At 41.5% G+C, this 27,291-nt stretch overlaps 2 protein-coding genes across 2 annotated transcripts in view; both read left to right on the forward strand.

Annotated features, from left to right (window-relative positions):
* Nucleotides 1-12,592: 12,592 nt before the first annotated feature.
* Nucleotides 12,593-14,861, forward strand: LOC120053539 (dnaJ homolog subfamily B member 9-like). The gene is made up of 3 exons (XM_039000674.1): nucleotides 12,593-12,681; nucleotides 13,329-13,559; nucleotides 14,223-14,861. Exons 2-3 carry the CDS (start codon nucleotides 13,343-13,345, stop codon nucleotides 14,663-14,665), a joined length of 660 nt encoding a protein of 219 aa, XP_038856602.1. The 5' UTR covers nucleotides 12,593-12,681; nucleotides 13,329-13,342; the 3' UTR covers nucleotides 14,666-14,861.
* A 6,425-nt stretch (nucleotides 14,862-21,286) lies between these two features.
* The window catches only part of LOC120054171 (dynamin-1-like protein), a 34,157-nt gene continuing 28,152 nt past the window's right edge, over nucleotides 21,287-27,291 (forward strand). The window contains exons 1-2 of the mRNA XM_039001610.1: nucleotides 21,287-21,494; nucleotides 24,683-24,827. Coding sequence (XP_038857538.1) covers nucleotides 21,393-21,494; nucleotides 24,683-24,827 — 247 coding nt within the window. The 5' untranslated portion in view covers nucleotides 21,287-21,392. The remainder of the gene's footprint in view (nucleotides 21,495-24,682; nucleotides 24,828-27,291) is intronic.

Consider the following 27,291-nt stretch of genomic DNA (forward strand, 5'->3'; position numbering starts at 1 on the left):
ACACACGACAACCCTCAATGGGAGGTCAGGGTAGGATGTGAAGGGCAGGTGAGATGGTAGGCAAGAGGTGACTTCATTCGGGAGAGGTCTCTGCAGGGCAACCCTGGCAAGTCAGCCAGAGAGTGGCAACACAGTGGTGAAGCAGTGGCACGACAACCAGGCAGATTGTGACCTATCCAGGATACGCTGCAATGTCTCAATTTGCTTACTCTGGACGTCCAGCTCAGACACATATTCCTGAATAAGCTGACAGTTTCCACACTGGAAATTTGGCCGGCCAATTACCCCAAAACTGTGCAAAATAGGCGCAGCTCCTACATGGGATGAAACGTACACCGTAGTCTCTGAAGGTGGTAGCAGCCAATATGGAAAATGTCAGTTTACCTGTACGGTGGAAAGTTGGGGGAAAAAATAGGTTGGAGAGGAATCAGCTAAAAGTCAATCAATCCACACAGTGTGATAGTTAGATTGAATCACAGTTTGTGGGATCCCCACCGTTATAGGCAACAAGCCAGAACTCAACCACAGACTAAAATACAGTCAGCACTAGGACCATCATCATCACAATGAACACAACCAAGGCACAAAACTTGCCAGCATAACAACAGCAAGGAGAGAGCGGTTATTTACTCAGTGCAATTAAATGCTGGGGCCCATCAAAACAGCAATGCAACGGAGGCTGTGTTACCAGTATGACAGCCAGGAGAGAAGCACATTGGAGGGGATGTAGTTTCCAGCACAGGCCGGTGGAAAGCCGGGAGGGTGGCAAGCTCTACATCGGGCCGCAGGAGAGTCCAAAAGAGTACATCCAAGTGGAGTTCAAGTTTGACAGTAGTCCAAAAACATCCAAGGCAAAATGTCAAGTGGAAGGATGAAAGCAGCAGTAGGCGATTGTCTGCTCAGAAAATACCCAAGTGCAGAATAGGGTGCCCAGTTTTATCCAAGTAGGCCTCAAGAGTTTCAGCAGACCTGTTTTGTATGTCTCCTTAAAAACGCTGTATGCAATATTACACTATTGTTCAATGTGTTCACAGCCAGATTATTTTTTGAAATAATGGAGACAAAAATCCATGAAAAGGAAGGACCTCTGACCTTCTCATCCAATGGGTTTTGAGAAGGAGACGAGGAGAGAGGATGTGACAAATCAAGGAAATTAAATTGAGATTCTCCCAAGCACATAGGAAGCAAGTATTTGACAACTATTAAAGCCCCCATGCAGTTTTGGTAATTGTATTTAAATAATCTCTGTATTTTTGATAAATCACTGTGTGTTAAAAACGTATTATGGCTGAGATCCCGCTAACGGGATCGATATGACAACAGCCAGTGAAAGTGCAGGGCGCAAAATTCAAACAGAAATCTCATATTTAAAATTCCTCAAACATACAAGTATCTTATACCATTTTAAAGGTAATCTTGTTGTTATTAATCCCACCACAGTGTCTGATTTCAAAAAGGCTTTATAGCGAAAGCACCACAAACGATTATGTTAGGTCACCGCCAAGTCACAGAAAAGCACAGCCATTTTTCCAGCCAAAGACAGGAGTCACAAAAAGCAGAAATAGAGATAAAATGAATCACTAACCTTTGATGATCTTCATCAGATGACACTCATAGGACTTCATGTTACACAATGCATGTATGTTTTGTTCGGTAAAGTTCATATTTATATAAAAAAAATATCAGTATACATTGGTGTGTTATGTTCAGTAGTTCCAAAAACATCCGGTGATTTTGCAGAGAGCCACATCAATTTCCAGAAATAATCATAATAAACGTTGATCAAAGATACAAGTGTTATACGTGGAATTTTAGATCCACTTCTCCTTAATGCAACCGCTGTGTCAGATTTCAAAAAAGCTTTACGGAAAAAGCAAACCATGCAATAATCTGAGTACGGCGCTCAGAGCCCAAACCAGCCAAAAGGATATCCGTCATATTGTGCAGTCAACAGAAGTCAGAAATAACATGATAAATATTCGCTTACCTTTGATGATCTTCATCAGAATGCACTCCCAGGAATCCCAGTTCCACAATAAATGTTTGTTTTGTTCGATAATGTCCATCATTTATGTCCAAATAGCTACTTTTGTTAGCGCGTTTTGTAAACAAATCCAAAGTCACGAAGCGCGTTCACTAGGAGCAGACAAAATGTCAAAAAGGTCTGTTACAGTGCGTAGAAACATGTCAAACGATGTATAGAATCAATCTTTAGGATGTTTTTAACATAGATCTTCAATAATGTTCCAACCGGAGAATTCCTTTGTCTGTAGAAAAAGCAATGGAACGTGAGCTACCTCTCACGTGAACGAGCGTCACGAGCCTGTGGTACTCTGCCAGACCACTGACTCAAAGAGCCCTTATTAGCCCCTCCTTTACAGTAGAAGCCTCAAACAAGTTTCTAAAGACTGTTGACATCTAGTGGAAGCCTTAGGAAGTGCAACATGACCAATATCCCACTGTATATTCAATAGGGAATGAGTTGAAAAACGACCAACCTCAGATTTCCCACTTCCTGGTTGGATTTTTTCTCAGGTTTTTCCTGCCATATGAGTTCTGTTATACTCACAGACATCATTCAAACAGTTTTAGAAAATTCAGAGTGTTTTCTATCCAAATATACTAATAATATGCATATATTAGCAACTGGAACTGAGTAGCAGGCCGTTTACTCTGGGCACCTCTGGGCACCTTATTCATCCAAGCTACTCAATACTGCCCCCAGCCATAAGAAGTTAAAATAACTCAAAATAAAAATGTTATACTTTATGTCCCTGAGCCTTGAAATGCTCAGTCTGATTGTGTGGGTGTTAGGAAACAAATCTGAATATATTTACATACACAGCTCTGATTGGCTGATACAGTATATTCATGACAAGATATAAACACAGTCATTTGTTGATTGTATCAGACACTGTACTGCATTAATCAATCTTGTCTTCTCTTTTTACTTTGGGTCCACAGTCATCACACAGCTTCGGGGCTTTGAGTGAGCAAGCCCTACAAACATATCGGTTGCACTGCATACAGTTTTCATGGGCCTTGCGTCGTGTGCACCTGTCGCAGGTGTCATGTAATCTCCCTGAAGCGGTTGCGTGGCATGGTCTCTCAGAAAAAGGCCACCCCATACCTATCAAACCAAAATGACTTTCCGCCGAATGTCCAACAGACATACAAGAGTGCAATAACTGTTTAATTTTCTGGGCGCATGAGCAACAGTCTAATCTCTGGTGTGCTGCAACATCAGCATATCACATAAACTCATCACTCTTTTCTATCCAAACCGTGTCATCCCTCTCAGACTCCTGTCTCACCGTGGCAGTTGGGATCACCGTCTCAGTTGGCTCTGTTCTGGGTTTTTTTGGCGGAGAGGCTCAGAGGGGAAAATATATGCAATATTTACAATTTCCAGCCTTTCATAATAAAATAATTTTGACTGCCCACCATGCCCACAATTCTTCACCAAAATTACACTGCTGTTCTAAATTCAATCATTCTCTTCGCCCTCCTCATTCAGATCAATCAAATTCAATCACCCTCTTCACCCCCCTCATCATTCATGTCACTGAAGTCACATGCACCCTTATCAGTTTCTATCTGGTTTCTATTGCCCATTCATCCATTGATGACAGAATAGTATATTTTAATTATACGTTTATTATGTTACTGTCACGCCCTGGCCTTAGTTAACTTTGTTTTCTTTATTATTTTAGTTAGGTCAGGGTGTGACATGGGGGATGTATGTGTTTTGTATTGTCTAGGGGTTTTGTATATTTATGGGGCAGTGTCTAGTCTAGGTGTATGTATGTCTATGGTTGCCTAGATTGGTTCTCAATTAGAGACAGCTGTCTATCGTTGTCTCTGATTGGGAACCATATTTAGGCAGCCATATTCATTGGGTAGTTTGTGGGTTATTGTCTATGTGTAGTGTTTGTTTCATTGTTATCACGCTGCGCCTTGGTCCTCCTCTCTTCCACCATACAACGATCGTGACAGTTACAAGTTTTTGCTTAGTAGCCAAAGCAATGCTGCCGCGCAAGTGGTCATGTGCTGAATGCATGGACAGCACGGATATTCTTGGAAAAATTGACATTTGGAAATAGAGCTGCACCTCTTGAATTAAGAGAGTTAATTGACAAAGGTAAGTGTAATCCAAATGTTTTACCTGCTTGTGACTCTGAAGGAGGATTTGATAAAGTGATGCTCCTTTCCCTGCATGCTGTAAATTACAAGATGTGTCCATCTCTTCATGTACAATTTGACAACTGATAGGCCCAATATTATACCTCATCAAATTATTGTTAATTGAATCTTGTCTATAGGCTAACTCTTATTATGTGTAACAAAAATATGTGGGTATAGTTTAGGTGTAGTTTCGATGGGCTGGCTGTGTAGGCTGACTGGCATCGTTTGTTTCCCGCTCATCAACTTGGATATAGTCAAGGATATGTTTTGCATCATTCTGAAGGCCTACTGCAACACATAGCATGTTTTCCCTTACAATACATGTGATTAGTAGAAGTTACAGTAAATAAAACTGTCCTGTTACAGCTTCTTTTTACAAAGTAAAACGTAAAAGAGAATGGTATTAAGGCGCGCGGTCAAATTATTAACATGATCACCAACACTAATAATAGGCATAACACAACCTCATTACACTATTGTTGTTCTAAACTAAATCAACCTCATCACCCTCATCATTCAGTTAATTAAGCCTAATTTAAATAAGGTGCATAATTACTCATCGTTCAGTTAATTAAGCCTAATTTAAATAAGGTGCATAATTACTGTCCATTCCATCCATTTGTCATTCATTCAGTGGGCTGGCATCATTTGCTTCGCTGGATAGAGTCAAGGATATGTTTTGCACAATACATGTGATTAGTTGTAATTACAGTAAATTAAACAGTCCCATAACAGCTTCTTTTTACAAAGTAAAACATAAAAGAGAATGGTATCAACCCCAAAGGCAGGGTCAAATGATTTGCTACTGATAAATAGGCATAACTCTTTATTACACTATTGTCTTTCTAAATTAAGTCAACCTCTTCAACCTCCTTATCATTCAGTTAGGCCTCATTTAAATTAAATTGTGAAGTACAGTGCACAACTATCGCCCATTCATCCATTTGTCAATAATTCAGTGAGGAGAGAGACGCATTAGCGCCTGGCTGGGTACCAACGTTCTACAGCACACTGCTTGGTGGTTAAGTTGGGAATATGTAGGTGTGAAACTACTTTTCAGTGTCTGATTTCAAAATTCTGACAAATGAGCAGTGTAAAATATAAACATTTAAAAAGTCCGGGAAGGAGCAGGACATACTTGTTTCGGGGCTGATTTTTATTTACAAAATCAAACTTCAGTGGCCATTGGTCTATGGCGGTTCTAGTGTTAAAGGACCAAAGAGTTTGGTCTGCTTCGTGTTTTCATTTTTGCCATGGAAAAAATATCACAATACTGATATCGTCCTGGCCCTACGACCCGTGTGTGTTTTCTACTCTCCAGGGGACTGATTGCCCTTCAGACTCTGCAGAATCTGGAAGCCCTGACAAGCAAACCCATCTACCAACTGTTTGATTACATCTGTGGTGTCAGGTCCTACTTTATATCTGGGTTATAGAGTGTGTGTGACGATGTACCTTTGAGCCATAGCCATGTCTGGAAATTTCCCTCCATTTATCCCTACACAAACGGACTGATCGTATGGTACAAACATTTGCTTGCTAAATAGACCATGATTTCGCTAATTGCCTCAAACGGTGCATTGTATTTTACATTTACATTTAAGTCATTTAGCAGACGCTCTTATCCAGAGCGACTTACAAATTGGTGCATTCACCTTATGATATCCAGTGGAACAACCACTTTACAATAGTGCATCTAACTCTTTAAGGGGGGGGGGGGGGGGGGGGGGGGGGGTGTTAGAAGGATTACTTTATCCTATCCTAGGTATTCCTTGAAGAGGTGGGGTTTCAGGTGTCTCCGGAAGGTGGTGATTGACTCCGCTGACCTGGCGTCGTGAGGGAGTTTGTTCCACCATTGGGGTGCCAGAGCAGCGAACATCATTGTATCATGTAAAGAACACAAATGCCAATGTCTGGTAATATTGTCATTTATTTAGTATTCGTAATTCTTCTGTTCTATCGCCAACTTGTTCCACTCACCACTATTTGTACTTGGTTTATTCCGTTTTACAGGGTGTTTCATTGTTAAGCTAAAACATGAATGTTTGTGCATGTAATGTCTTTGTTTTCATGAATGCGTTAACGATCAGCCGTTGTCATTGAGAATTGATCTGTTTAAAGGTGAGAATCGTTTATGCCAGGTTAGGGCAGGTCCATTTAGGATCCTCGTTCTCCTCATTCATGGAGGGCTGCTTTGTCAGACAACATGCTGTTTCTATAACTCTGCCATATTCATCTCAGATGTGTGAGTTTATGGACATTTTGCAGTTTGTGGCATTTTGCCCTCGTGTGGAGGTTATTCTGCTAAAGGCCATTTAAGTTTGTAGTTTTCAAATGATATATTTGACAATAATTATTTATAATTTTTCATTGCTTGTATATTTTGTAAATGCAACCTCTGGGTCCAGTCTTCTCATCACTTCCCGCTCTCCCTCCCGTCCAGGAGGACCTGAGCCCTAGGACCATGCCTCAGGACTACCTGGCCTGATGACTCCTGGCTGTCCCCAGTCCAACTGATCAGTTTCAACTGTTCTGCCTGCAGCTATGGAACCCTGACCTGTTCACCGGACGTGCTACTTTGTCCAGCACGTGCTGTCTCGACCTTTGAATGCTTGGCTATGAAAAGACAACTAACGTTTACTCCTGAGGTGCTGACCTGTTGCAACCTCTACAACCACTGTGATTATTGTAGTATCTGTGATCTACATCTGTTTATATTAGTTACTATGCTGTTACGAAGCAGTGATGTATTACGGCAGTGTTATGTTACTACACCTAATAGGAAATGCACATGCGCACTATTGTGCCGGGAACTGTAGAGCACGAGAGGTTTTGACTAAAGGAAAACTAACTGTACTCCCGTCTCCTGCCTGGTCATTTCTCCACAACACAAATATTACAATTATTATTTGACCCTGCTGCTCATCTATGAACGTTTGAACATCTTGAAGAACAATCTGGCCTTAATGGCCATGTACTCTTATAATCCACCCTGCAAAGCCAGAAGAGGACTGGCCACCCTTCAGAGCCTCTGGTTCCTGTATAGGATTCTTCCTAGATTACTGCCTTTCTAGGGAGTGTTTCCTAGCCACCGTGCTTCTACATCTGCATTGGTTGCTGTTTGGGGTTTTAGGCTGGGTTTCAGTATAGCACTTTGTGACATATGCTGATGTAAAAAGGGCTTTATAAATACCTTTGATTTGATTTGTACTGTTAAATAAATTCCACCTATTTTTGCACCGTCTCAACTGTTGCTGCTCCACACCACAGTAAGTAGGCTGCAGGGTCCTCTATCCTATGTGTATCTCTCTCTCTCTGTGTGTGTGTGTGTACATGGGTCCTTCTATAAACTAGGGTACCAGTGAGCATTTTTTGTAGTGCACAACTGTTTGAAGCTGTCACAAAGTCATTAATAATAATTTGCCTTTTTTTTCATGTGAAAACATTAAGCTATAAAAAAAAAAATCTATATAATTCATGAGTTGAATCAAAGCCTATGTTTAAACCCTTTCTCAGGCTTGGAGTCTTCACAGATTTGGCCAAAATCATGTGACATAAAACACTACCTTTCTTTCCATACATTTATGTAAGTCGCTCTGGATAAGAGCATCTGCTAAATGACTAAAATGTCATTGTAAATGATACTGCTGTTTGTCATTATATCATATACTAAGTATTTAACAATTGAATTACACATTGTATGGAGATCTCGGAAGTGCACTGTAACCTCATAATATTTTGCAAAATCAAATGTTTTTAACAGAAAGAGTAACTTTAACAAGATGAAATCAAACCAAAAATCGATACGGTCATTAATGGGGTTCTTCAATATTTATGCATAACAGTTGATTAATGCGCATTTGATGTCTTGCTGTTCAGTTATGTGGGGAAATTATAGTGCAACATCAGCTGATTCAGGAAAGGTTTTCCTGAATGACAGACAAGTGATAAAGAGCTGGTGTGATAATGCACGCGATTGAACAACAGCCAACGTGTGGTAATTAATGTTGATCTGGAGAATTGACCGACATTTTGGTGTTAAGGCGGTGAAGATAATTAACCTATGTCTTGGACAACATATTCCTGAGGTAAGATTACGGTCCGTATATGTTTTGATCATTTATTTTCCGACTTAAAATGGAGCAATCGGGAACTGCTTGTTTATTCAATTAAAAAAATATATAACTGCATATTAAATCAAAACACACAACTTGATATTTCGATTTTCACATGTGGGTGGGGTTAAATGTGGAATGCCTGTCATTGGTTAAGTGCACAGCCAACACTTCCTGTACTTTCAAAGTATTTCACCCTTCTAATGCCATTATAGGAATCTTTTATCTATTAATTAATCAATTAATAGCTGCCCATACCATGCCACTGTGCCAAGATAAAGTAAGATTTCTAAACATCTGCATAAGATTTAGTGTGTATTGACTTATTAATGAACTGCTGTTACTGTAAATAGTTAGCTGACTCATATATTCTAGTCACTAACCATTGGTAATCTTATTCAATGATGCCATACAGCCGAAACAACAGTATCTATTGCTAGACTAGAGATATGCCCTGGCTATATTTAGTCAGTGGTTGCACATCTAGCTAGCTGGAATGAATCAAGGGTGTGAACAGTAGACATGTAGATGCTGTGGGTGTCTCCAGCTTACACCTGTGCAAATCCATGTGTGTGTAGCAATGGAATGAAACAATCGACCAATGCCTCAAGTCGTGCTGTACAGTAGTAGGTCCAACACACACCCGGAGGGTTGTGGGGTCCTGCCCAGAAGCCACCCCTAGCCGCTATTCATAGACACTTATGGAGATCTGAGAGGATTGGACAGGCGTAAGCAATACATTCCACCGAGCCTTTCAGAGGGTAAGGTGGAGCTCTCACCATGTCACCACCAGCCATAAATCCCTCTGAGATCTCCACAAGTGTGTAGACTCTGGGCAGTAGGGGCTAGGGGTTGTTTCTGGACAGGCCATTGGTATTAGGTAGCGGAGTCAGTCAGTCTGGCACAGTCTGGCACAGAGACTGGTAATAACATCCGCCCGTGTCACACACGCAGCCAATGGAGAACATTGGATAAACTTGAACGCAGTGACCGTTTGACAAACCACACAGACACAAAAAAAACAAAAAAACACACATATTACTGTACCTGGTTCGCCCTCCGTCGAACCTTGATGCCCAGGCCTTTAACAGGGTTGTTGTAACCCACCAGAGCGAGGGCCTCCCTGACCTCTGCTTTCAGAGACGGATTCTCAGCCTGTCGGAGACAAAGTAGGCACGGTAATACTACATGGTGAACATACACTAATTTATTCAGTTCTACAGCGCTAGTTTTTATGCAAGGCCAGAAACGAAGGCCATGGGTTAAAATGGGTTAAGTGTCCAATCGGAAAGTCCCTACAGATAAGGCTATCTGTAATATAAATAGCCTATATGATAAGGGAACAAACAGGGCAGTGCAAACTCGTTTTGGTGATTTCTGGTAAATCATCCAAATAAATTAATCACATCTCGTTTTTGGACATAATTCCGCAGTTTTTACCTGATTAAGAACTATATCATTGGAAATGAATGTTACATTTATATCCCTAAAACTTAAGGTGATAATGATTCTGTTTCTGCTTCCTGTTGACAAGACATTTTGATAAATAGCCCAATGTCAAAACACAGTTTTAGCATGTCCAAATCAATAACCACATTAAGTCCTGCGACGGACAGGCGAGTATAACAAAATCAACAGTACCAAACCAAATATATGACTCTGTTTAAAGCAATTGATTTTAATGTATTGGTGATGACTGTAAACTAAAGATCACCAATCTGAAGCAAAAAGGATATGAAATGTGGTTAAAAAAAAAGCAAGCTTCTGTAATGTAGTAACACGTTTTCTCCACCATAAGGAAATGCGAGTAAGATAACATAATTAAATATGTCAAAGTAATTCAATATTTTCATATATGATGATAGTAAATAAAGCACACACACATTTTTACAACAATGACATTTATTTCTTCCTAATTTAATCATGAGAGTAAAAAATTATCCGAAGCACAGTTTAACCAGGCACTCTAGACTAGAGCATCCATTAGGCCTGTGCAGCAGGCTGAACGTTTGACATCCCTACTACATAGTAAGACAGTTCTCTCATTGACTGACTCATCGTATATAACATTATGTAGGCTATGCTGTTGCCATAGCAAAACTTGACATTTAGGAAGGCATCAGAGAGCTTAAGGTTGTGTCCAAAATTGCACCCTATTAAATAGTGCACTACTTTTGACCAGAGCCCAATGGGCACTCGGCCCTGTTCAAAAGTAGTGCACTATAGGCCCAGCATAGAAAAACAACACAAGCAAATCAGCTGCCCCAGAATCTCACCAGACACAACATGATTATGAAGGCAAAAAACAATGCTGTACTGCATACTGCTCTGATGTGAGGTGTCAAAATGAAGGATTTAGGGCTAGAGGACTTGATCAGGATGGACAGATTGGACACACTGCCTGAAACACTGTAGAGGATTCGGCACAAAAGCTCTAACAGGATAACTGATCAGTGGAGGCTGGTGGGAGGAGCTATAGGAGGATGGGCTCATTGAAATGGCTGGAATGGATTAAATGGAACATTTTCAAACACATCAAACATATGGAAACCACATGTTTGACTCCGTTCCAATCATTCCATTCCAACCATTACAAATAGCCCATCCTCCTATAGCTCCTCCCACCAGTTTCCTCTGTAACTGATATGTCCTAACATGACTTTGTCGGTAAAGACTCTAATTCGCAACTCAAAAGGACAGTCTCTGACACCTCTGTTTCACCACGCTCCGCACCGGGTCTGCGTTGCACCAAATGACGGGTGACACAAACACCAGGAATCTTCCATTTCAATTGCTCCATCTCCACCCTTAACGCTAACCCAGAAATCCCTAATTTCAATGGTGCCTTGTTCCTAAGAGTAATAGATCTTGACTCGAGGATGCGTGGCTCAGAGCAGCCGCTCCCTCTGGGTGGAAGAAACACAAACAAACATCACAATTCCACTTCGGGTTAGGCCTACTTTCATTAGCACCATGGCAGCAACATAAAGACTTCCAGTTTTCTGATTTAGTGTTCAAAATAAAATGCATTAAGACGCTATGTGTATGATACGAAATGAAGAATTTTTGCAGCTTTGCATAGTGCATAATGTTAAAATAACGTTACAAAAAATGTAAACTAAAGATAATTATTACTTTACACAAGATAAATAATATTATGAGGTGGAGCATGTTGATAAATGGTTCTAGCTTAAGTACACTGAACAAAAATATAAACGCAACATGTCAAGTGTTGGTCCCAGGTTTCATGAGCTGAAATAAAAGATCCCAGAAATGTTCCATAGTCCGTCCTCTTGCCAGGTGTGGCATATCAAGAAGCTGATTAAACAGCACAATGACACAGATGTCTCAAGTTTTGAGGGAGTGTGCAATTGGCATACTGGCTGCATGAATGTCCACCAGAGCTGTTGCCAGAAAATTGAATGTTAATTTCTCTACCATAAGCCACCTCCAACGTCATTTTAGAGAATTTGGCAGTAGGTCCAACTGGCCTCACAACCGCAGACCACGTGTAACCACGCCAGCCCAGGACCTCCACATCTGGCTTCTTCACTTGTGGGACTGTCTGAGATCTGGACAGCTGATGAAACTGACAAGTTTTTCTGTTTGTAATGAAGCCCTTTTGTGGGGAAAAACATATTCTGATTAGCTGGGCCTGACTCCCCAGTGGGGGGGACTGGCTCCGAAGTGGGCGGGCCTATGCCCTCCCAGGCTCACCCATGGCTGTGCCCCTACCCTGTCATGTGAAATCCATAGATTAAGGCCTAATGAATTTATTTAAATTGACTGATTTCCTTATATGGACTGTAACTCAGTAAAATCGTTTAAATTGTTCCATGTTGTGTTTATAGTTTTGTTCAGTATTTAAATTAATGTAAAGAACAAAATATTTTACAGACCCTATTGATGTAGCACTAGAGTATATATATGGTGTTATTTCTTGGATGACTGCACTTACAAAGAAAGGCGCTATCTAGAACCTAAAAGGGTTATTTGGTTGTCCCCATATGAGAACCCTTTGAAGAACCCTTTTTGGTTCGAGGTAAAACCCTATTGGGTTCCATGTAGAACCCTTTCACCGGAAAATACCAGATACCTTTCTCCATCCACTCATTGTAAAATATTTTTTTTTTTCTTAATTAGGATGCATCTAGTGTTCTTCATACTGTAGCTACTGTCTTTGGTTTCAGTTTATTTCCCTTTCCGTTTTCGATTTCCCCTCATTTTCCCCTTCGCATCCAGTAGTTGGCAGCAATAAACCTTTTCCGGTGTAGTCCGCCCTAAACACCACCAAAGAAGAAGAAGGTGCGCTATTGAGCATCAAATATCAAAAATAGTGCGACTTATTAACTGAAGTTATCCTTCGCAATTCAGCAAAAATGTAAGTGAAACTGTATTGTTGCAGTTTTGACTCTTCGCATAAGTCCATGATTAGGGTCATTCAATCATTGTTTTTTGGCTTTACTGGGCAATCAAGCTTGCTAGCGTTAAATTGTGAACTAACCATCAGCTAACATGAATTAGCAAACGTTAGCTAACGTTATATAAGATAGCCAACATCATCACCAGCAATGTGTCGTTTGTTGTGCCCTTATCTTTGGATGAATGAAAAAAATACATACAAAATATCGCTAATATCGTGTCAGTTCAGAATAACTGAGTTTTCTTAGCTAACGTTAACGGTAGCTAGTTCAACCAGGCTCGATCTGCCTGCCTGTCTCCATCAATACTGTAAATAGCTTCGTCAAGATGCAGCTGATCAGAGTAAGTGTGATATCACTTTTCTCAACTCAAGAAACTGTTGATAGTGAAATATGTCACACGATTAGCTAAAACTACTCTACTACATGATGTGGGATATTTAGGTTGGAGATTATATCAATACTGGTAGTATACCTTTTCTGCCCACTCCTTTGCATAAATAATACAGGGTACTGTGGTCTCAGTGATGCATTGTACGTTTTTTACATGTGTATGCTGTAGTGTAACGTCAACTGTTCTTCTACTCCTCCCAAATTTACTTTACAGAAGCCACCAGCACCATGGCAACTTCACAGTCAGCCTTCGCATTTGCAGTTTGTATCCTGATAATAACAGAGTTAATACTGGCCAAAAAGGACTACTATGACATATTGGGAGTGCCGAAAGATGCCAACGAGCGTCAGATAAAGAAGGCTTTTCACAAGCTGGCTATGAAGTATCACCCAGACAAGAACAAGAGCCCAGATGCTGAGACAAAGTTCAGAGACATTGCTGAGGGTAAGTGTAATAGGAATTTCCAGGTGAACAAAGGAGAAGAGCAGTCCCAGATAAAGTAAATTTAAGAGTCAATCTGGTGTATTATAAGTTGCAAGTCCAGCACAAGCAGAGAAAATGTCTAACTGGCCTTCTCTGAGCAGGCCCCTATATCCTAATCAAAAAGTGCCAAATGTTCTATAGGAAGTCAAAACAAAAAGGCAGTGACTTTGTCAGCTGCTACAGAATCGCACAGTGTTCACAGAATGTCATCAATACAACACAACAGTGAATAAACAGTGCGTCCTTGTACCTCCAGTCTGGAGTCAATCGCTATCAACAGATATGAGAATCCATACCATTTGGCTTCCGGTCTAGCAACCATCAACCCACACCTTGAGTGTAACTCTGCAAAGGATTTGTATTACAGAAACTCAAAATACGCTAAACATTGTGTTGGTCATGCTAAATGAGATATGAAGTTTAGTCATCTTAAATATTCCTATTACAGGTTGATACTTTACTGTCGTGTCTTTATTTATGTAAAAATGTCTACTCGCGTTCCAGCGCTTTCTTTCTTATTATTGTGTTGTAGCCAAATTACATCACTGTTGTTTTTTACACGACTGCTAATAGAATCATTGGTATGATCTTAAACCCTTTTTTTTGCAACTCTCTCATCTACAGCATATGAAACATTGTCAGACGAGAAGAGGCGACAAGAGTATGACCAGTTTGGACATGGCACATTCCATAACGATGGAACCAAAGGCAGAAACGGGCCAAACGTCCACCAGCCCTTCAACTTTGGTGACATGTTCAAGGACTTTGATATTTACAGCCAGAACCGGCACGCCCGTCACAAGAGGCACTTCGAGGATCACTTCCGGGCCCACCAGGAGGCCCATCACAGCAGACACAAAAGACACTCCCAGGGTGCTTTTGGAGCAGCAGGTGGTGGTGGCTTTGACGGCATGTTTAACGACATGAAGAAGTTTACTTTTCACAGGGACACTACTAAGCAGACTGAGAGCAGGTTTCAGAGTACTACCGCGAAGCAACACTGCAGAACAGTGACACAACGCAGGGGGAACATGGTCACCACGTACACTGACTGCACTGGCTCCTGAGGACAGGGGCAACGTCCGTATCCACATCACTTGGGTTGTGTTCATCAGGCATGAAATGGAAGAATGCGGTTTGAAATGGGGAGGTACTATCTGAACCAATTGTGGCTGATGGGAGGAGCTATAGGAGGACGGGCTCATTGTAATGGCTGGAATGGAATTAATGGAACGGTATCAAACATATGGAAACCCCGTTTGACTCCGTTCCTTCATTCCATTCCAGCCATTTTTTAAATGTTTTTTATTTTTATTTAACCTTTTATTTAACTAGGCAAGTCTGTTAAGAACAAATTCTTATTTACAATGACTGCCTACCCTGGCCTCCCCTAACCCGGAAGACGCTGGGCCAATTGTGCGCCGGCCTATGGTACTCCCGATCACAGCCGGTTGTGATACAGCCCGGGATCGAACCAGGGTCTGCAGTGACGCCTCTAACACTGAGATGCAGTGCTTTAGACCGCTGTACCACTTGGGAGCCATTACAATAAGCCTGTCCTCCTATAGCTCCCCCCACCAGCCTCCACTGATCTGAACTTGTCCAATAAGAAATGGTCGTTTTCGTTTTCCAGTGCACAACATTTTGAAATGTTTCTCTATGGTGTGCCCTAATGAACATGACCCTGCAACAGCTTGCAACTGGGCAGGCACCTGTGGTGGGAGCCAGGTGTTTTTGTTGATGCTGTGACCTAAGTGCTGGTCATTGCTACTTTGTTGAGTTAAAGTAAGTAGCTAATGAAAACACTTTTGAGCAGACACTGTTTGTAAAACAATCAATAATAATAATTCAAGCACTGAACAGCTTGTGAAGCTTATTGCTCACAGTTTACATCAAGTATAGTTGAGAATTTGAACGTTGTAGAGGATAATCTTTTTGGGAAGTGTTAAGAAATTGTTTTGTATATCCATTTGACCAACGTTTCACAAACTCGGTGCACGTTTTGGTTTTTGCCCTAACACTTCACAGCTAATTTAAATTATCAAAGCTTGATGATTAGTTGATTATTTGAATCAGCTGTGTAGTGGTAGGGCAAAAACCAAAACGTGCACCCCTTGGGGTCCCGAGGACCAAGTTTGGGAAACCCTGCATTACACTATCATTCTATGTACAGTATATTTAGTACCCCTCTTGAATATTTACAAAGTCTCTTACTCGTTAGCCAAAAGTGTTTAGTAACTACTACCACTCCCAGATCTAGACATTTTCTGTGTGCATTTAGTAGTTTGTATAGCCTACACGGTTCCATTGTGTGACTCCAGCCACCTTTAGTTGGAACAAAACGGTGTGGACAATGACGCTGGGACAGGTTTGCTTTTGGTTGATAAATGGAGCAAAATGTCTCCTCAGTTTTTAACATTTAGTGAAACTATAATGCAGCATTTTGATGTACTGTGTCGTAAAGGGACGCTCACCACTTGTAGTTGAACTTAGGTCAAACTATTCAGCTCTACAAGAACTCGTATGGCCAAGGGAACACATTGGAGACTACTTGCAGTTCACGTAGCCAGCTGTTGTCGTTGCTGCTGTGTGCTGGCCATTGCTTCTTTGTCAACATCTTTCGTCCTGTCTGCGTGGACCACTTGAATTCATAAGCTCACGTTGGTGTAAATACAATCCAGTGTTGTTCATCCAACACCTCATTAAACATCCGTTACCTGTTTCCCTAGACTGTAGACTAGAAATGTACGTTATCCAGTTTTGTTATGTCGTGTGTAAAGCCAGCACTCCTTTTTTTGGTATTTTTTTTGCCACTGTTTGCTGGCTTTGTCGTTGTGATACCTTGACCCATATAAGCACTTTCATTATTTTAATCCTTTGGATAAAATGTGTTACTTTGACAGAAAAATTGTGTATCGTCCCTGTAAATAAAAGTGTTATATAAAATAGCAGAAAATAAACTTTATTTGCATTCTTTTTGCGTTGTGCTGAATTTTGGCAGGTATGTATGCAACCTCATAGTAGGGATCGTGCAATTGGCATGCTGACTGCTGGAATGTCCACCAGAGCTGTTGCCAGAGAATTTAATGTTAATTTCTCTACAATAAGCCACCAACGTTGTTTCAGAGAATTAAGCAGTACGTTCAACCGGCCTCACAACCGCAGACCATGCCAGCCCAGGACCTCCACATCCGGCTTCTTCACTTGTGGGATCCTCTGAGACCAGCCACCCGGATAGCTACTGAAACTGTTTTTTTCAACTGTACCGGGCAAATGGCAGACCATGAGCGGTTTGCTGATGTCAACGTTGTGAACAGAGTGCCCAATGGTGGTGGTGTGATTATGGTGTGGGCAGGCATAAGCTTCGAACACAATTGCATTTTATAGATAGCAATTTGAATGCACAGAGATACCATGATGAAATCCCCTAGCTCACTGTCGTGCCATGCATCCGCCGCCATTACCTCATGTTTCAGCATAATAATGCACAGCCCCATGACACAAGGATCTGTACACAATTCCTGGAACTTGAAAAGGTCCCAGTTCTTCCATGGCCTGCATACTCACAAGACATGCCTCTGCTGAGCGCAAACTTGAATTTTGTGCAACTTTCAGAGCGCATTCACTGAGGCTGTACCCGCTTTATGTTACTGTGGCCAAGTAGGCTACTGTGGCAATTTGATCATAATGTAGGTCTACCAGATTGGCCTACCATCAAAATCAATTGAGAAAATGCATCCCATAACATTTTAACACGGAAATAGCTGTTCTATCATTCAGCCTACATAAGCAGCCAATGTGTGGTGTTCAGTGTAGGCCTACATTCCATGAAACTTTTGAAAAATACATGCAGGGCATAAACCTGTTAATCCACTTGTCCTTCAGACAAGGAGGTGACTGAAAAATGTTGTGTTGTTTGATGCAAAAAATGCATTATTATTCCCATACCATTATTACAGAGAATCAGACAAATTAGGCTACCCTCTGCCTATTGGCTACTTAACACCCTTTAGGACAAAAAAAAGAAAAAAAAGCACTTTCTCTGATTTGCTTTTCAAATGTACATGTTTTGTGCTCTTGTTGGAAGCAATCACGCCCACATTGCTGACTACAAATGATCTATTAACTGGGCTAATAACTCACTAACTAGCAAAGGATATGAACAAAATGTGCACACGTGGCTACATGCAGCTCTCACTTTGATCTCAAAACAAGCACATCTGGCTCACGACCGCCCATCCTGTAAACACAGTCCAGTTCAAAGTAAATGGCACAGATCCATATATGGCAATGGTCTATTTGCATATAGGTGTAACAGTTCAACTTTAGTCCGTCCCCTCGCCCCAAACCGGGCGCGAACCAGGGACCTTCTGCACACATCAACAACAGTCACCCACGAAGCATCGTTACCCATCGGTCCACAAAGGCCGCGGCCCTTGCAGAGCAAGGGGAAACACTACTTCAAGGTCTCAGAGCAAGGGACGTCATCGATTGAAAGGCTATTAGCGCGCACCACCGCTAACTAGATAGTGTCGTGGAAATTTCCTGTATTACTCAATAAAGAGAGAGAGAGAGCCAACCACACACAAGTCAGAGTTAAATTTTATATTCCATCTTTAATATATATATATACAAGCTTCACCAAAGCCCTTTAATGACTCTCAGATCAATTCAGTGTCTATAAATGAATTCTCTGAGAGTGCTTACAAAACAATTCTTAGTTTCATTTATAGCTAAGATACACCCCTCTCAACTTACAAAGAATCCTTTACCCGAAAGAAGAGTATCCTATCGCTAGACAGCATCAGCTATAAATCATCGTTCAGTTTGATCTCCCAAGACCAGGTTTAAATCTCATGCTTGATACTTCACTGTCTACCAAAACATTACCTCATCCAATGGCATATATCAATTGTCATTTCTAGATACTCCCAAACCTGGACAAACTCAAAATCAGACAGTGGGTCAAGTACTAGGTCAAGATAAGGGCAACCTCAGAGGGGACATACAATGGTTCCAAACACGGCCAAACTCCTTCCCCCTATGAGAAAAGTAGGGAGTGACTGGCGTACAGACATTGTATGAGATAATTAACTGGTTTCCCAATTAATAACTCCATCCCATGGTTTAGGAATAGTTACAAACAACGTTCCCATAAGAAACCAACATTCCACTCTGTCCTCCTCCCCTTCTAATATTCTACTTAGCACCACATGGTTTAACAGATAGATTGACATATGAAGACCAGCCTGACCTCTCCCCTCTCTGGCCCCAAGTTACCAATCCCTAGCTCAGAAGATTCTAATGACAAGTATCTCACAAGCATATGATGAAAATAACATCTTATCTATCTGTTACTTAGCTAAATCTGATTCTGCCACGACAATAGCCATTTCACATCGGTTACATAGGCCCACTGCAGCTCTGATGGTTTATGTTATGTAGAGTACGGGCTGAGTAGTGCGTGTCAATGCAATAGAATCCTACTCCAAAGCCTTCTGCCTACAACAAAATCTCTTGCATAGTTATTTTTGTTTCGGTATGTTGCATTGAAAGTGGCTAATATTCCATTGATTTGATCACAATTTCCACAGTAAAGGGACACGTTGATAGAGTTAACAGGGAAAACTAGAACAGTGGTCCCCAACCTTTTCAAGAACACTAAGTCAAAATGCATGCTGAGATCTATTGCTCAGATTTTTTTTTAACATGACTTAAAAAATGTAAGCCTATACAACATTAACCAATTAAAAACAGTACGTGGGCACTTTTAATACAGTGTTGTTTGACATGACGTTTTAAAGTGGGCACTTTGAATACAGGGTTGTTTGACATGACAACGAATTAAAATGCCAGGGAGGAGTAATTGTGACTGGGATATGAACAAAGTGATGGCCAGTATTTTCTATGGGACACTATAACCTTTGACTACATTTAATGTTATTTCTTAACTACTTAATGTTGCTAAAATATTCATGCTTTACGTATTCCTTTTTGATTTAGAAGATACTGTTGCACAAACAACATGCTGATTTAGGCACCATCCCTGGTATTATCAGACTGTATAGCTAGCTACGTTTACTCTAACTCAGTACATGTATTAGCTAGGGTAGCTAGCCAGCTAACTCGTGATTTTTTAATCAACAATGTTGCATGTGCTGGATTGATCATGCAGACACTGAATGCAGGTGTCTCGTGATCGAAGAACAACAAATGCGCTCCTTGACTGACAGAGGGCAGAGATGCAGTAGATGGTATAGAGTACAGTATATACATATACATATGAGATGAGTAATGTAGGGTATGTAAACATTATATTAAATGGCATTGTTTAAAGTGGCTAGTGATACATTTTTATATAAATTTCCATCAATTCCCATTATTAAAGTGGCTGGAGTTGAGTCAGTATGTTGGCAGCGGCCACTAAATGTTAGTGGTGGCTGTTTAACAGTCTGATGGCCTTGAGATAGAAGCTGTTTTTCAGTCTCTCGGTCCCTGCTTTGATGCACCTGTACTGACCTCGCCTTCTGGATGATAGCGGGGTGAACAGGCAGTGGCTCGGGTGGTTGTTGTCCTTGATGATCTTTATGGCCTTCATGTGACATCGGGTGGTGTAGGTGTCCTGGAGGGCAGGTAGTTTGCCCCCGGTGATGCGTTGTGCAGACCTCACTACCCTCTGGAGAGCCTTACGGTTGTGGGCGGAGCAGTTGCCGTACCAGGCGGTGATACAGCCCGACAGGATGCTCTCGATTGTGCATCTGTAGAAGTTTGTGAGTGCTTTTGGTGACAAGCCGAATTTCTTCAGCCTCCTGAGGTTGAAGAGGCGCTGCTGCGCCTTCTTCACAACGCTGTCTGTGTGAGTGGACCAATTCAGTTTGTCCGTGATGTGTACACCGAGGAACTTAACTTACTACCCTCTCCACTACTGTCCCGTCGATGTGGATAGGGGGGTGCTCCCTCTGCTGTTTCCTGAAGTCCACAATCATCTCCTTTGTTTTGTTGACGTTGAGTGTGAGGTTATTTTCCTGACACCACACTCCGAGGGCCCTCACCTCCTCCCTGTAGGCCGTCTCGTCGTTGTTGGTAATCAAGCCTACCACTGTAGTGTCGTCCGCAAACTTGATGATTGAGATGTCTACTGCAGCCCTCATCCTCTATATACAACACCCGTTCTACCAGTCACATTCTGTTAAAGGTCCCCAAAGCACACACATCCCTGGGTCGCGTCTTTTCAGTTCACTGCAACCAACACTCAAACTGGACAGTTTTTTTTATCTCAATCTCTTAATTCAAAGACTCAATCATGGACACTTTACTGACAGTAGTGGCTAATTTGGGCGATGTATTGTTGCCTCTACCTTCAGCCCCTTGTGCTGTAGTCTGTGCCCAATAATGTTTGTACCATGTTTTGTGCTGCTACAATGTTGTTGTTGTGTTACTACCATGCTATGTTGTCGTCTTAGGTCTCTCTTTATGTAGTGTTCTGTCCTATTTTAATATTTTATTTATTTATTTTATCCCAGCCCCCGTACTCGCAGGATGCCTTTTGCCTTTTGGTAGGCCGTCATTGTAAATAAGAATTTGTTCTTAACTGACCTGCCTAGTTAAATTAAAGTTAAATAAAAAATATATATAAAAAAACTCAAAGTCCCACAATGCAACGCTGAATTATTTTGTGCGCAGTTTTCTGGGCCGGGTAAGAGGTGGCAGTGTAAGGGACGTTGTATGACTTTGTGCCTGTGTTTAGCAGGTTAGTTAGGTCGTTTATTTGACAGGTGCTACATTTTCAGAGCCATGGAGGCCCTTATCCCTGTCATCAATAAATTACAAGATGTGTTTAATACAGTTGGCGCAGACATTATCCAGCTGCCGCAGATTGCTGTTGTTGGAACGCAGGTAAGAATCGCTGGCCAGCTAACTAGCACCCCTTCACCTAGTTTCATTCTCTTAACGTTAGCTATAGTACTGTTGTCTGTATCACGCAGTTCCACTTCGAGATATTTCATAGTACATGAACATTTACGTGTACTGTGTTTTCGATAAAAGGTTAGCTAACGTTACTATAGTTACCTTAGCTGTAGCAACTTAGTTAGTTAGCTAGATAGTTAGCTTGGTTAACGTTAGTGGCTATGAATCATGAGCTGCTAACTAGTTGGTTATAGCGAATTTGACAGGCAGTGGAACCTGGCTAACGTTAGCCCTGTGTAATGTTAAAACAGCTGTGCTCAGCAGAAGGTGCCATTGAAATGTAATGGCATCCCATGTCTCTAAATGTACGTATTACACATTGACTGATTTGTTTACACTGGTATCCCTCTCCTAGCCTTTGAAGACTTCAGTGGTTTTGATGAATGAAAACATCAATTAATTCTTCCAAGACATCCCTCCCTGTTCTAATTGCTTGAATTACCATTCATTATATGTCAGTTGGCAACCAACTGGTGCATTACCATTACCAACTGGACTGGAGTATGGACCTCAGTTCAGCTTTCATTCGCCCATGTGGGTATTTGCTCCCAAAAAACAGTGAGGAGATGGCACGTGGGTATATGCAACTAAAAACCAATGAGGAGATTTGCACCGCATCATGCCACAAATAAAACCAAGTTCTATTTTACCAACTGGCTACGCAGACGCACGAGCAGTGTGGGTGTAAGGATTGACCGCCTGCGCCAGCGTTGCAAAATAAATTTACACATGCTATTCAATCATTGCACCAACAGTGCTCGCGCGTATCAACAAGCGTCTGCGTAGCCAGACGCTAAAATAGAACTTGGTTCTATTTGTGACGCTTGATGCGCTGCAAGTCCTGCCTCTCCCATCTCCTCATTGGTTTTTAGGAGCATATACCCACGTGGGTGATTCATATTTCAATGTTTAATGCTTTTAAGACCTGTCCCCAAATTAATATAGTTAGTTCAGAGTTCGTTTTGATATTTCAACCTGCGTGTCCTGATCGCGTGTGGGTGGACAAAATCAAAATGCGCAGGAGGACGAGCGGTCTGTTCAGCTTGTAAGGGACTTCAGCTAAGTGTACCCCGTTTCCAGTGTGCCTGCCAACAGAGTAAAGATTGCCTCAAGATCGTACCTTCTTGAGGACAAAGTAACGAGGCTCCAAGGAGCAAGTAGTTTGACAGTTTTGACTTCCCAACAGCAGCGGCTCACTTTGAGCAGACCAAGGTCTGCCGCAAACGCAAGTAAATTAGAGGCAAATTACAACCTCCTTAATTTGAGTTTTGGAAACAAGTGCTTTCATGAATGCATGGCGCGGTCCTCGTTTCACAGGAGCGTTGTAAAATAAGCTTTCTCTCAATGAACCACCCTTAACAAATAGTTTATTTACAGATTTAATTTTATTGTCCAACATCAGTTTTATAATTTCTTAATTTTGTGGCTACCTAGTGTCCTCTTTCCACTGGGAGTGGGGCGGGCTGGCCCAGTCATGGATAGAAGGGAAATTAATGTCAATATCTTTGGGGGGGGGGGGGGGGGTTAACCCTTTTCCAAATGTTAATTCTCCTGACCTGCTACGTTAATTCTCCTGACCTGCTACGTTAATTCTCCTGACCTTCTACCTTAATTCTCCTGACCTTCTACCTTAATTCTCCTGACCTGCTACCTTAATTCTCCTGACCTGCTAAGAAAAGTCAAATCTAACATTAATTTGACAAGCTGGATCCATTCTGGCCCCGGTGTTTGTAGACAGCTATGTTTAGTTATTACACCTAATTTAAAATGTTCATTCCTATGCTCCATTTTAAATTAGAGGCCTAGATTGTATTTGAAAACAGCTGTTATTTATTAATAAAACATTTCATACAAATTTCCTATAGGACAGGTTGTTCGCAAATTATATTATACTAATATTATATTTTGAAGTTGTATTACTGTGTAGGGGTCTTGTTCTTCTAGGTTAAATGTATTTTCTTAAATTATATATTCATTTATGATTTATACCAGGGATTAAGACACAATGGGCAATTTTTATTTTTTATAAACCTGTCATGTTGGTATAAGAACATTGTTCTACTTTATTTTATTACAGGCATATTTCTGTTGTGTTAAAATTAATTACAATAATCTAAATGTGATTTTCGAGCACCTTGGGTGGATGCCCTAATGTGTTACACACCCAATGCAAATGGATGTCTGGTCATTTTAAATGTTGCCCATCACGTTGTCTGGTGCCAAATTCTCTTAACGGAAACCCTGACCAGGGGGCACTCTTCCATCTGGTCTAAGGATAGAGATTCCAATGCCCCAGGGCAGTGACGGGGACGTTGCACTGCGTAGGGTGCCGTCTTTCGGATGTGATGTTAAACGGGTGTCCTGACTCTCTGTGATCATTTCAAAATCCCATGGCACATATCGTAAGAGTAGGGATGTTAACGCCAGTGTCATGGCCACCGAATCATCCCCCTTATTCCTAATTGGCATATCACTCCTCACCTCTCCATCTAAGAGCTTGTGTGGTGAGCATTCTGGCACAAAAATGGTTCCCCCTACTGTGTAAAGTGCTTTGAGTTCCTCAGTTGGTAGAAAAGCTCTATATAAATCCAATGAATTATTATCATCAAATAGGCTACACCTGTAATCTTCTCTCCACACACAGCTCTTGATGGCCTAGGTGTTACCTAATAGGTTTACACAAGCATGACATCCTCTCTGACACCTTCACTGGTCTGTCACCTTCTTTGTCACTATCTCAGCCCTTTGGCAACCGTCTGAACTGAAGGTGCCATGGCGACAAGAAGGCAGCCCCTTGGATGCTCCAAGTGTGTGTCTGCTCTGGTCTCGTTATTCATTAGTGCTTTTCCAAAAGGACAGATGCACACCGAGGGGATCTTTTGAGAAATCCTTGACCCCGTCAGTTCTATAATTGCCACACATGAATCGAGCCCAAGCTAAATTAGGTCAACCGCATCCAGGCGCAGCTGAGGTGAGGTGGGTTGGGTCCAAATGATGTGAAACTATTTGACTTGTGATGAGTCATGGCTGTCGTAGCCTCAGTTGAACGATGTTTACTGCTAGCTCACTTCTACTTTCGCTCTGTAGGTGAGCATGCTATGTGTTTCTGTCTCCAGAGCAGTGGGAAGAGTTCGGTGCTAGAGGCTCTGGTGGGCCGAGACCTTCTGCCCCGTGGTACTGGTGTTGTCACCCGTCGGCCCCTCATCCTCCAGCTGGTCCACGTGGACCCAGAGGACCGCAGGAAGACCAGCGAGGAGAATGGTACTGTGAACAGAACACTATCACTGCTTTAGGGTGGCAAAATTCTGCGAATTTCCCCAAAAGTTCCCAGGTTTTCAGAAAGCCTGGTTGGAGGAGCCCTCCTCTGCTTAGGCTATTCCCTTCTAATTCTGCAAGGGAATCCTCCAACCAAGGTTTTTGAAAAAGATGCCTCTGTACCTCTGCTGAGTGCAAACTTGAATGTTGGGAAAATTCTGTGCAACTTCCAGCGTGCGTTTACTATGAACACTGAGGCTGTACCCACTTTAAGTAAGTTAAAACAGTGTCCAAGTAGGCTACTGTAGCTATTTGATCATATTGTAGGCAATGGAGAAAATCCATCCCATAACATTTTAACATGGAAATAGCTGTTCTATCAATCAGCCTACAGTAGCACCCAATGTCTGGTGTTCAATGTAGGCCTACATTCCATGAAACTTTTGAAAAACACATGCAGGGCTTAACCTAAACCTGTTTATCCACGTGACTGAAAATGTTGTTGTGGTGTTTGATGCAAGAAACCACTTGACAAAATAAAATGCATTATTATTCCCATACCATTTATTACAGAGAATCAGACAAATTATTCTACCCTCTGCCTATTGGCTATGTAGCTTATTCAAGACTGTCTCAAAATACAACACTGCCCATTTGAGACAAAAAAAAAGCTCTTTACCAGACTCGCTTTTCAAAGATGTTAGAAATGTACACGTTTTGTGTTCTTGTAGGAAGCAATCACACCCCTATTGTTGACTACAAATGATCTATAACTAGGCTAATAATTCATTAAATTGCAAAGGATACGAACAAAATGTGGCTACATGCAGCTCTTGCTTTGATCTCAAAACAAGCACATCAGCTCACGACCACTCATGCTGTAAACACAGTCCTGTTCAAAGTAAATGGCACAGATCCAGATATGGCAATGGTGAATTTGCATATAGACCTACTGCAGCTCTGATTAGTTATGCCGCACCGGTCTGTGTAGAGTACGGGCTGAGTCGTGCGTGTCGATGCAATCGAATCCTACTCCGATGCGTTATGTTTACAACAAAATCTCTTGCATGGTTAGTTTTGCATACTAAGTCGTGTATAGTTCATTTTGTTTCGGTATGTTGCATTGAAAGTGGCTAATATTGCATTGATTCGCCACAGTAAAGGGAAACGTTGATAGTGTTAACAGGGAAAACTCTAGAAGTTGAGTGAAGTTCAACCTCGTGTTTCTGTGGGCTGACATTTCTTCTGCATGTCAGTCCCAGGGAGCTGTGCTGCACGGTGTCTCTGCAGGGCACATGTTGTTGTTGACCCCCCTTCCCTGTCCCTCTCATGTCTACAGTCATTAGATGACTGTTTAAATTCCTCTAGTTCAGACTTTGTCCTTCTGTGACTGTCTGCTGTTTTTTGTTTTTGTGTGTCACTGTGTTGATAACTCGGCATATATTCAAGTCTGCAGCACTCCGTCTGAGTACTAGCTACTATCCAGCTAGTGTCCATAGTAGCTAGCTAATATACTGCAGTAAATATGGCAAGGTATAGACAAATAAATAGGCTTCCCCTTAGATTCTACTCACGTTATATCTAGAGGCTCCTAAATATTATTACTGAGCCATTAAGTCACAACAGCGTGCAATGTCATGTTACTCAATCCTCAATGTCATCCCAAGACATTTGAACACAAAACCAAGCCTGTGCCCTGCTGTTGTGAATAGTCACACACCGGATGGATCATGCCAAAAAAGTACTGCATTGCTGCAGATGGCCATGGTGCAGGAGCTGCAGCTAGGCTAACGGCTAACCATTTTCACCTGTCATCTGATCTCTCCTGAACCACAGACCCCAATGCCTGGAAAAACGGGCGCTATTACAAAGGTCTCCTTTTCATTGTTTCTCCTTGCCTTTTTGTCTGTGTTCGATCATCAGCTTCTTACTCTAGGCCTATCCCTTTTCATATGGCCCCCCCCTTCCATCCTGCCTATTGTTTTTGTAGACTTGATTAAGCTGCCAAACTTTGGCTTAACTTGATTCAGCGAATCAAGCCCAACAAGGTCAGTCTGGTGTTTCAGACAAAACACTTGATTGTCTGTATAAGGACATCCTGTATAAAATAAAAAACTATTCCGGAGTGCATGATCGGTGTCAACTTTGTCAGAAATCATGGTAAGTATGACTTTTTTTAAGGGCAAATTTAAAAAAATCAGCTGTCCTCAAACAGCTGATTTTGTTTTCTTAGTTTGGTAGGTAAATATTTGTTTAAATAATCCAACTAATACAGTGATTTATTAGTTGAAAGAATAACCTTGTTGTTTATCAAAGGTGTTTGGTAGCTAGGTAGTAGCGTATGCCTGTGCTCCCCATAACGCACCAACCATGCTTTGGCTTGTCTCACATGCATATTATTTTTATTGACAAACAACATTTCTCACTGTATTGTTTGTTCAAGCCTCTGGGTTATTGGCCTGCAGGATGT

The sequence above is a fragment of the Salvelinus namaycush genome, chromosome 9 (assembly GCF_016432855.1).
Source record: "Salvelinus namaycush isolate Seneca chromosome 9, SaNama_1.0, whole genome shotgun sequence".
Taxonomy (NCBI): domain Eukaryota; kingdom Metazoa; phylum Chordata; class Actinopteri; order Salmoniformes; family Salmonidae; genus Salvelinus; species Salvelinus namaycush.

Excerpts from the sequence above, each read along its gene's own strand:
- LOC120053539 (XM_039000674.1), top strand. The coding sequence starts at position 13,343 with ATGGCAACTTCACAGTCAGCCTTCGCATTTGCAGTTTGTATCCTGATA. Across the intron at positions 13,560-14,222 it reads GTTCAGAGACATTGCTGAGG|CATATGAAACATTGTCAGAC; the intron begins GTAAGTGTAATA and ends TCTCATCTACAG.